General features: G+C 40.5%; 1 protein-coding gene across 3 annotated transcripts in view; it reads right to left on the bottom strand.

Annotated features, from left to right (window-relative positions):
* Positions 1 to 12,146, bottom strand: part of rbm17 (RNA binding motif protein 17) — a 35,054-nt gene that overhangs the window by 2,655 nt on the left and 20,253 nt on the right. For all 3 annotated transcript variants that reach the window (XM_072563021.1, XM_072563018.1, XM_072563019.1), the window contains exons 10-11: positions 11,085 to 11,183; positions 2,600 to 2,672 (exon numbers count right to left, since the gene is read on the bottom strand). In XM_072563021.1, the coding sequence (XP_072419122.1) occupies positions 2,600 to 2,672; positions 11,085 to 11,183 (172 nt within the window). The remainder of the gene's footprint in view (positions 1 to 2,599; positions 2,673 to 11,084; positions 11,184 to 12,146) is intronic.

Below are 12,146 nucleotides of genomic sequence, written 5' to 3' on the forward strand. Positions count from 1 at the left end.
GTCTTTCAAGTTCATTAGCTGCTGTTTTAGTGTGTTGGTGGGTTTGTGGCCTACCATGATGCCAAGGGGTTTGAATAGTCTGGCAGTCATTTCCGAGGTGTCTTTGATGTAGGGGAGAATGGCTAGGGTATCTGGACATATTTTGTCTACTTGCTTGTGTTTGTTGCTCAGAAATCTGCGGACGGTCTTCATTGGGTACCTGTTCTTTTTGAATACACTACATCGGGATTTTCCTTTGCTCTGCATAGTTCCTCTGTGCTGCAGTGTGTGGTGGCTCGTTGAAATAATGTTCTAATGCAGCTTCGTTTGTGGATGTTGGGATGATTGCTTCTGTAGTTCAATATTGGTTAGTATATGTTGGTTTCCTGTAGACGCTGGTTTGAAATTCCCCATTGGTTGTTCGCTCTACCGTGACATCTAGAAATGGCAGTTTGTTGTTGTTTTCCTCCTCTTTAGTGAATTTTATGCCAGTAAAGATATTATTGACGGTCTTGAAGGTTTCTTCTAATTTGTGTCATCCACGTAGCGGACCCAAAGTTTGAGTTGGATGGTTGGCAGTGCTGTTTTTCCGAGTCTCTGCATTACTGCCTCTGCTAAGAACCCTAATGTCAAGATCCCATGGGTGTTCCATTCGTTTGTCTGTAGGTTTTGTTGTTGAAAGTGAAGTGGGTGGTAAAGCATAGGCCCACTATCTTGACGATACTGTTCTTGCTGATGAAGTTGATGGTGTTTGGTGTATGTGTCTTTGGTTCTTCTAATAATGAAGTCAAGTGTTTCCTTGGGACACCACTTTGACTGGGATAACACATCCATCCTAGGACAAGCCAAACAGAGACATGCACGAGAAGTGGGCGGCACAGTGGTTAGCACTGCTGCCTCACAGCCCCTGAGACCGGGGTTCAATTCCCGCCTCAGGCGACTGACTATGTGGAGTTTGCACGTTCTCCCCGTGTCTGCGTGGGTTTCCTCCGGGTGCTCCGGTTTCCTCCCACAGTCCAAAGATGTGCAGGTCAGGTGAATTGGCCATGCTAAATTGCCCGTAGTGTTAGGTAAGGGGTCAATATAGGGGTTATGGGTGGGTTGCGCTTCGGCGGGTCGGTGTGGACTTGTTGGGCCGAATCTAATCTAATCTAATTCCTCGAAGCATTCCAACCAGAACTCTATCAACAAACACATTGACTTGGATCCCATTTATCACCCCCTGAGAAAAAGAACAGGAAATAACATCACCATCGGAAATGATGTCACCACAGAAATGACATCACCAACCCTAGGAAACATAAACATATAAATAGAAAGCGAGCTACACCACCAGTGTTTCATTCGGAGGCTCACAGAAGACGTTACCTAGTATGGTGACGAAAGGTCTGAAAACAAACCTTCCAGCTCAGCTAGCAAATTTACATCCAGAATCAGCAAATACCATTGTCATCACTTGGCGAAGATTACAAACTATTCCTCAAGTCTTGAACTACAAGATAAAGTTTGTTTCAGAGTAAATATATTAATTCACCAACATTTCAAGACCAAATTCTGAGGAAGACCCTTACTCTAACCTCATTATATTAAAAATAATCATATGCCTCTAAATACTAATATTTCATAATGCAACTTTTTCCTGTGAGATTCCACCTCAAGATACTGACTCTGTTTTGGGGTTGTGTTTCACCAGATGTCACTCACTCTCCATTACTTCACACACTAGTGTGTTCGCAGTGAACACATGAAATAGGAAGAGGAGACCAATTGAGCATGCTTCACCATTCAATACAATTACAACTGATCTCAACTTGAACTCCACATTCCCACTCAGCCTCCTTATGCTTCAATTCCTGGAAAAACTAAAGCTCTGTCTCTCCCAGCCTTCGATATACTCAATGATGGAGTAAGCACAACCCTCCAGAATTTCATAAGACTGATAACCCTTTGAGTGAATTACTTTTTTCCGATCTCAGTTCTAAATGATCAGTTTCTCATCCTGAGGCTGTGCCACTTCATTTTCGATTACCCAGTCAGGGGAAGCAATCTCTCAACATCTACTCTATCGAGCTCCATTCAGAACGTTGCAACGAGATCACCTCCCATTCTCCTCAGCGACAGTGAACTTTGGCCCAATTTATTCACCTTTTTTTTGCACTATGCATTCATTGCCAACAAAACCATTCATGAATCAGACGTCCATATGTTACAAACTGGGTGGAAACACTCGCTAGCATGGCCCACAGCCACAATAGTGTTCCTCACATCATATGGGCATGTGAGTTGCTGAATGAAGCCAGCAGGTGCAGGCTTAAAAGTGACATGCAGATCAGGATTATCCTGAACAGTACAGCTAGTCAACCATAGCAGCATCATTGCCAATTCCAATCATGTTCTCACACACACTTTCTCCAAGAGTTGCTGAATTAAGATTACCTTCCCTTGCCCAGAGTCAGCAAATGCCACTGAGTACTTTTCTGGCCAGTTCAGCTAAGATTAACTGAGCACTGATCAGAGATAAAAACCTGTCACTCTGGTTTTCTATCTGGCTCATGTATTCACAGGAAATGCCCAGGGAATTGCAGTTTAAGTGTTCATTAAATGATAAATGTATTGTTACCTTTAATTGCAGACTCTACCCGCTCAAATTCCACAAATATCCTGACTGCCTCATCATCTGGTGCCCCAGGAATCTGCAAAATTAAACAAAGGTATAAATTGTGTGAAATAACAACACCTATGGGACACAGAAGTAGTTCTGGAGGGCAATGGATTTTTATGAATATTTCAAGCAGCTAAAACCAGGGTCACTACTTTCCAAAGACAACAGATGGCAACACCCCACCAGAACATTTACATATTTAATTTTCATTCCACAGATTCACATTAAGGCATGCTGTGATTAAAGATATTTAATATATAAATATCATTTTTAGAATTTGAACTTTAAACTAGGGGCATATGGGTTTTGGTTAATTTTGTGAAGGATTTTAAAAGTAACTAGGCAGTCAGCCTTTCCAGAACTATAATCTAATCCAGTAGGAGTACAATGGGATCTTGATCAGATGCGCCAATGGGCTGAGGAGTGGCAGAGTTTAGTTTAGATAAATGTCAGGTGCTGCATTTTGGAAAGGCAAATCAAAGCAGGACTTATATACTTAATGGGAAGGTCCTGGGGAGTGTTGCAGAACAAAGCAACCTTGGAGTTCAGGTTCATAGCTCCTTAAAAGTGGAGTCGCAGGGAGATTAGGATAGTCAATGCAGCGTATGGTATGCTTTCCTTCATTGGACAAAGCATTGAAGAGAGAAGTTTGGGAGAAGATTTGGGAGTGCCATCATGGCACTCATCCACAGACTCTATCAACAAACACATCGACCTGGACCCAATATACCGGCCACTCCAGCGGACAGCTCGAACTGACAACCGGAAGCGGCAGAGACAGGCCACTATAAATGCCGGAGGAAACAGCACAGAAGCGCTTCACAGGAGGCTCCCAAGCACTGAGTATGTCACCAAGACAGGGGACGAAACGTTTGCAAGACAAATTCCCAGCTCGGCGAACAGAACCACAACATTGAATATAGAAGTTAGGAGGTCATGTTGCGGCTGTACAGGACATTGGTTAAGCCACTGTTGGAATATTGTGTGCAATTCTGGTCTCCCTCCTATCGGAAGGATGTTGTGAAACTTGAAAGGGCTTAGAAAAGATTTACAAGGATACTGTCAGAGTTGGAGGATTTGAGCTATAGGAAGAGACTGGATAGGCTGGGGCTGTTTTCCCTGGAGCTTCAGAGGCTGAGGGGTGACCTTATAGAGGTTTATAAAAAATTACAAAGGGCGTGAAAAGGACAGACAAGGTCTTTTCCCTGGGGTCAGGGAGTCCAAAACCAAAGGGCATAGGTTTAGGGTGAGAGGGGAAAGATATAAAAGAGACCCAAGGGGCAACTTTTTCACACAGAAGGTGGCACATGTATGGAATGAGCTGCCAAAGTGGTGGAGACTAGCACAATTATAACATTTCGAGTCATAGGTTAAAAGGCATCTGATGGGTATATGAATAGGAAGGGTTTAGAGGGATATGGGCCAAGTGTTGATAAATGGGACTAGATTAGGTTACGATATCTGGTTGGCATGGACGAGTTGGACAGAATGGTCTGTTTCCGTGCTGCACATTTATGTGACTCCATGTGCCAGAGAGCTGGGAATGCCTCAAGCTTAATGGAAGATTGTTAGAACTATATGGACTTTATGACCAAGAGTGTAAACATTGAGGGCCATTAGCTTAATTTTGGTTCATGATAACCAAGGAAACTCAAGACACTGGAAGTTTAGAGCAATTTTTGGAGGAAGCCTTAGTAGGGTTTGAATCACTGTGTAACGTCCCTTCGAGAAAGGAGTACAAACCAGTTCAGGAATTAACTTATCGGAGTAGGAGGGAAATTTGAGTAATTTCCAGACCAGAAGTGTTTAGTTAGAAACCTGCAGATTATTAAAATACTGAGAACATGTAAGCTTCCAGTTTTGAAGGTATTCATGCAAGAAAACTTCACTGTTCACAGGAAACAACAGAGAACAATCAACCAGTTAAATCAAACTTAAAGATATGAGCTAGAGGAGGTAAACTTTCTGGATTCGACCGTAAAGCGATGGGGACTAACTCGAAGTATGTGTTTCGCTGTGTAATACCTTTTAAAAAAAATTGTTCTAATTTAGATGGCTTATTCTTCTGGCAATTTAACCTATGTCTCATAATCTTATAAGAGAATCATGGGTTGTTTGTGTTTATATTTCAGTGAATGAAAACACCACATTAAAATAACTAAGTTTCAGTCTATGATCTGACTTGTCCATCAGCAGGAACCATAACAATATGCACATAGACACCCAGGACTGTTCGACAGTTTTTAAAAGCAGCAGTAAGATTTAACAGTCCAAAGAACCTCAGGTTTAAAAGTTACATCTGTGCATATTTCCACCCAACTCCTTGAGGTAGGGCCTTGAACCATTAATTGTGTAACTGACATATTTTAAGTCATTTGTTAAAAGTATCAAAAAGATGTTTCATCCCATAAACATCCTGCTTGTTAAAAAGCTTTTCAAGAAGGTGAGCAGGAACAATGTAGGGACAGCAGGCAGCCTGTGTTCTGACACACAGGCACCATTGTCCTTATACTCTCAAAGAGCAGTAAGGACGCATTCACTTAGATTTGTCCAAGAAATTCCGAACAGGCTCCAATCAACGGAGAGCACAGGAGAATTTGTATATGCATTTAAACTACCCCAAACTACAACATCACTGGCATCTGCATTTGTCACTTCAGCCCTTTCTTTTTAAAATGTTGGACTTTCAGCAAATATGCTACACCCTGGGATACTACAAAGGGCAACGTATTGTGAATGCATATTGTCTGATTTGTATACTTTTACAATATCATTTGAGTGTTTGGATTTTTAAATTTGAAATATGGAGACAAAAATGGGTTTGGCGTACGAGTTTTCAGTATACCTCAAGGAATTTAATAATTAACATGCAAGTAATTCTGTAGATGATTTATTTATTAAAATGTCTGAGAGGATGTGCCTTGGAGGCTAATGGGTTTTTGCTTACATTGGGAGAATTTTACAATCAAACAAACTAAACAGGTTAACACATTGTGCTTTCAGATGTAAGAGTCTGGAATTTTTGAGGGGGCTTAAGGGAGACACCCATTGCTCTGCAGGATACTTAGTTAAAGCTGGATGTGTCAAGCAGATGCTCCTAAGAAAGGGCAAAGTTAATTTGGAATTGTAAAATTATGTAAGTTTAAAAGTCCCAGACCAGAAATATGTAGTTAAAGCCCAGAAGGGCTTGTGTGAAGCTGAGAAAGTTTAAGCTGAAGGACTTTTGCCCGAAATGTCGATTTTCCTGCTCCTTGGATGCTGCCTGACTGGCTGTGCTTTTCCAGCAACACTTTAATCTAGACTCTGATTTCCAGCATCTGCAGTCCTCACTTTTGTCATGAGGAATATCAGATCAACCAATGATCCTGTCAAATGCTGGAGCAATTTCAAGAGGCTAAACAGCCTGTTTCTGTTTCTAATTCTTCTGACTTTATGGTGAATCAAGAAAGAGGTTAAAGGAAAAGGTTTTTGGGTTCTCACAACCGATAACTGCAGCCATAGCCAAGTTAGACACTGTGGGACAGAGAAGGGTGTTCTCTCTGGTGTATGACTACTGTAATGGGATGATGCTGGGATTGAGATTATACTTTTACTGTGTTTCAAAATTTTAAATGCTTGTTGTATGTAAATAGTTTGGTTTATTCTATTTTATCTTCACTTCTTTTGTGTAATAGACTTCTGTTTTATTGATAAACTCAAATCTGCAGCATCGCGTTTTTGTGTTCCAGTGAAAGACCACTCCATTAAATCAAAAAAACTAAATATGATCTATCGAGCCAGATTTCAGACAGGGATCTGATACGTCCATTAATGACATCAGCTGGAACAAAAACAACATTTCGTAAGGAATTAGTTTAAAATGAACCATGCTTCCCTAATGGGTTGGTGGATGAATATATTCTGTCACAATACTATACTTAAGGGCATGGGAAAGAAGAGCATCGGGTTAAAAATATGAAGATAATGAATAACAGCAGGTCTGACAGGCTGAATAGCCTAACTTTGCTTCTATTTTCCAAATATTCCAATACCAAGTTACATATCCAAGGTCCAATTCTGAATGAGCTCATCATAACTAATGCAGTGATAAAATTTCTATCTGTTCTGGGAAAGAGCTGAGAGGATTAAAAGAGACTTATGCCCCTTGTTACCATCTTGTCACTTCTACTAAAAGGTCTATTGAGGTGATATTAGATGAGAACACTGTATAGCCCCTACCTTTTCTCCCTACATTTAATGTCCAAGATGGTGTTGCAAAGGACGGGTCTAGCCTCATTGTTATAGAATGCTCCAAGTCATTGGACAGTTCCAGATTGCCTGCCCCTCCTGGAAAGCTTTGCAAATGAAAAGACCTTTGACCACAGGTCGATGAGGAGGGGGTCAGCATGCAACGACCAGAAACCATGCAGGAAAAGGACAGGGTGGAACCTATTGTGTGGTTTCCTGTGCAGACGGTCAAAGTCATTTGGCAGAATGCCTCAATGCCAGGACTTTCTAACAAGCATCAAGACGCAGCTTGGTGGTGAGAAGGACACTGCCCATCAGATCCTACATGCATCCCCATAGTGTCTCCGGCCCAACAGGCCACCTTTGAAGTGGCTACAGTGGTGAAGAGACAGTCACACATCTCCTTCTGGAATGGGATTTTGCAAAGAGTGTGTACAGGAGATGCAGTGGTTTTTGTTGAGGTTCCTCCTGAATAGCTCCATGACACGCGACTCTGTGCACTCTATGGGTTGTTCCCTGGGATGCACAGCAAGATAAACGTCATATGTGCCTAGGGGACCATCAACTCGGTGAAAGACACCCTTTGCTCTGCCCAAAACTGTTGGTCTTCCACTGCACAGGGCTGACCAGTTGCAAACTGGCACATTCCAAGGTCCAGGACTGCACGCAGAGAGACCTGCTGCCAAGGCACAGTGGAGGAAGACGACTGGCTAAGGTCTTTCTGCCAAAAACATATGGGCCTGTTACTTTGAGATAATCTTGTAGCTTTAATGGGAATGTAAGCAACTTCAGAAAAACGCCTCTTTTGTTGCAACGGATAAAGGTCAAAACTCCACTGTATTTTCTGCAAAGTCTGGAGTTTGTTTTATACTTAAATTCACCTACAGATAATGAAGTGTATTTTTGAGATTAAAAAAATTAACGTCCAAGGTGGGTTGTAACTGGTAGTGCCTGATCAGTCAGTCATTGATGTTCAAAGGAAAAAAAAGGGAAGTAAAAATCATGCAGCTGTTACAAATGTAGAATGTCCAATGGGATTTAAGAGCTGCGGAATCACCATTTTGTTTGCTCCAGTTTGTTACGACATGTATTAAGTTAAACTACTGTGGAAAAAATTTGACTGTAGTTAAGACTTTTGGCTGAATAGCAGTGTCCCTGGAGGAGATGGTGAGATTTGGGATCAATCTAAAGACCTCTAGCTGACCAATAAGTTGCAGTTAATACAACACAGCTGAGTTCTATATCTACATTCATAATGCTATAAATTGCACCTGCTCCTGGAAAGAAGGGGTTGAAGTGGTTGCGTCATAGCTCTTTCAGAATAAGTCTCTTCAAGGAAACTACAGGAAATGGTTAGAAGCAATGAAAAGCATTTAAGTGCTTACAGTAATGATGAAACCTGAAACAATAGCAGAAGGGACTTTTCTGGAGTTCAGCATATTACTGCATTACAGATAGCTCATCTAAGTCAAGCTAAATGCAAGTACAGATAAAGACATTAAAATATAATACATCTGAAATTAAACAGTAATATTTCTTCCATTTACATGCGAACCAAGAAATATAAATATTTCACAATGACAGCTCAATTATTTGCCAAACTGGAACTCTGTCAAATCTGGAATTACTAGTTTACTATATATCTGCTAAAGAGTCAGCATGCACATGGAAAATATTGATATCTGCCTAGTATTTGGAGCATACACTAGAACCAAACACAATTCATCAAAATCACAAAAGAAAGGCTTTCTCCATCCATGGAAATATTAAACATGGTCTGCTAACGTTAAAGGTTATTGCTTGGCTTTCAGATGTGATGTTAAAAGGAAGGCCTGCCTGCCCTGTCGGATGGATGTGAAAAAAATCCTGTGATTCTGAAAATTAATAACCAATTGAAAAATGTGTAAAATTTTAACTCATCTCAAGGGAATAGCTACATCATTCTAGACACTGGCAGAGGGCCAAGTCTGCCTTTTTACATGTTACATGCATATAGCAAGTTTACAACCTCGGGGCATTCAACGTCAATGAAATTCTTCTTTATGTGTAGACATTATTGTAATGTAAAAAGCATTGTAATGTAACCATTAGCATTTGGCAAACTTCCACAACACAATACATGACCAGATTTTCTGTTGTGTATAGCGCACAATATGTCTTGTCTTCAGAAAATTGCACTGACACCAGAAGATAAGTTGCCAGCAACACTTGTAGTTAAGAGTTTTGAGATCCAGGTGAGCTCAACACAGTGTTCAAGGAGAAGGGGAGCTTATTAAAATTAGTATTTAACTACTGCAGCTTGTGCGATGAGAAGCAGGCACACTCATTCCACTGACAGCAGTAAGTTAATTTTAATTTCCTATTTTAATAGCACTCTTCAAACTTTCTTTATAGGCAGTATTTTCATATTGAGTACTGTACATTATAGTTGAGATGGGAGGGGGGAGCGGTTAATGGTTATTATTCTATTTAAAATGGAGACTTTCAACTAAAAACATTTTAAAGCCACTGCTCCAGTGATTCAGATTTTTACATTATACTAGCAGCTGGATGTGGAAGAACAATGTACGTAGAGAGTATCCAGAGGTTATCAGAGTAAATTATATTACTGTAAAACTCCACAAACTCCCTCTAGAGTTGAAGCAGGCCATTCAGCCCATCAAGTCCTCACTGACCCTCCGAACAGTATCCCCACCCCAACCCTGTAACCATGCATTTACCATGGTTAACCCACCTAACCTGCACATCTTTGGACTGTGGGAGTAAACCCACACAGACAGAGGAAGAACTTGCAGACTCCATACACAGAGTCACCAAAAGCTGGAATTGAACCTGGGGCCCTGGTGCGGTGAGGCAGGAATGCTAGCCACTAAGCCACCATGCCTGGAGCAGAGTACAGGACTGTGGAGGAGTAGGGGAACAATACAATGGCACTGACTTAAAACAAATAACAGAAATTGCTGGAGAAACTCAGCAAGTCTGGCAGCATCTGTGGAGCGAAAGCAGTGTTAACACTGTGGGTGCAGTGACTCTTCAATTCTCTACACAGACGCTGCAGACCTGCTCTGTTTCTCCAGCAATTTCTAATTTTATTTCAGGTCTTCAGTGTCTACAGTTCTTTGTTTTATTTCCAAAGACACTGACTACTTCTTCAAGTGCATTGAAAAAAGATACTGTGATTAACAGCAGGGCTTGCACACGTGGTGTGTGCATCCCTACAGTTGCATTGACAGCAAACACAGCCTTTGAAAATTTAGAGCTGCTTTCATTAGAACACAGGACAACATGTGGAGATCTAGAGCACTGCTCATGTGAAAGATAAACACCAGCTGGCTGGGCCAAATGGCCTCGCTAAGTGCTGTCATTTATGCAATTCCCATATCTCTCTGAAATGACCCAATGTGGTGTACCCACCCAAGATGAATTACTTTGAAATGCAGTCAGTTGTGTTGGAAAGCGAGTGGTGAGAGTACAAGATAATAAAGAAATAACAGGGAAAGATATTTCTTTGAAATATTAATTTAACCATTTCCTTCCCTTTTGTAGATTCACCAGCATTCAAATAAGTCTGGCACTGTGGTCTAATGTGCTGTTGCAGTAACATACTGTTCGATTGCCTAATAAAACATCACGTTACTGGGGCCAGTTCCACTGGAGAAAGAAACTTCTCCCATGCTGATGAGCCTGATTAATAACAGAAACTGTAATCATTTTGACTCAATTAGAGATAAAACCGAATTTATGTGTATGGAAGCACAGCTTTTATAATACTGGACAAGTAATTCAGAGTTTGGCTAATATTCTGGAACCATGAATTCAAATCCCACTATGATAGCAAGGGAATGAAAATTCAGTGAACAAAATAAAACTAGAATAAGAGCATTAGAACCAATAATAGTGACCATGAGACGACTAAATTATTGTGAAAACTAAACAGCTCATTGATGTCCTTTAGGGAGGGAAACCTGCTGTCCTTGCCCAGACTGGGCTACTTGAATCCAGACCCACAGAAACACGTTTGCCTTTTAACTGCCTCCTGAAACAACCTAGCAAGATGCGCCTATTGTCACCAGCACCTCCAAGGACGACCAAAGTCAGCATTGGCCAGCAATGCTCACACCTGATGAAGGAAAGAATCGCCTCGCAGGTACATGAAATAGGATTTGTAGTGCCCTCCTGCTTAATACTATCAGGCACACATCAGCAAAGTTCCTACCTCGAATATGACACATTTGGACACTTTCCCATACTTTTCACACTCTTCCTTGGTTTCACCTTCCAGGTCATCATCGACTTCTCCAGCCCCCACCATGTTCTAAAAATAATTAACCAAATACAAACTAGTGAATATGAAATGGTGCTGGACTACACACGTGAGGACAGCATCAAGTTTGATTCATACATCATACATTTTACTAAAATATATCTGCAATAACGTTTAAATTCAATTTCCTCTTCATTGACTTAATATACAAAATCAATTAAACTTTAAGCAATCATCAAGACCTTCTCAAGGTCAAACAGGGATGGGCTGTCAGTGCTGGCCAGCCAGTGACGCCCAAGTTCCACAGATAAATAAATAAATAGAGAAAAAAAATCACCAGCAACATTCTTGTTCAAAAATGCAGTCTGCTTTGCAAAATCTGTGCACTTCATAAAAATTAACATTCATTGGCAAAAACTGAGATACATTTTTGGATGTCAAAGCTTTTGCTGTTTTGTTGTTCGAATAAAAAAAACTTTCCCAATCATGACAAAACTGAGTCTTCCCATTTGGCAACCAGCACGTACTATACCGTTAAATATTAATGATGTTATAAAGCATATCCTCAGTAGCAATTATAGTTATGGAAAATAATTCAACACAAAATAACAATCAATAAAAATCAATAACTCAGCAATATGAATAGAGGTTTCACACAGCAGGAAGTTATAGTTAAATATTTACCAATAATATGACATACAAACTATTACATCTCTACTGCTTGCAGATCTGGTAGTGAACAATGGTTAATCATTTAATAAGTTCCACAGAAAAATGAAACATTCTATGTAAAATATAAATGAACCAAGTGACTCTCCATTAATCTGTAGCTCTATTACTTGCTTTAAGTTAAATGTGAATAAGAGATAAAAGAACTATAGTCACCCTGATATCTGAATGTGTCACAGATTCAGAGAATTTTAATCATTTGCAAAACCGAACAGTAGCTGATACTCCAGCACAAGCAAGTGTCAGCCACTTGGTTGTCAATGCAAAGGGTGGTGTGGTAGGTTT

This window comes from Chiloscyllium punctatum, chromosome 44 (genome assembly GCF_047496795.1).
Source record: "Chiloscyllium punctatum isolate Juve2018m chromosome 44, sChiPun1.3, whole genome shotgun sequence".
Classification (NCBI taxonomy): domain Eukaryota; kingdom Metazoa; phylum Chordata; class Chondrichthyes; order Orectolobiformes; family Hemiscylliidae; genus Chiloscyllium; species Chiloscyllium punctatum.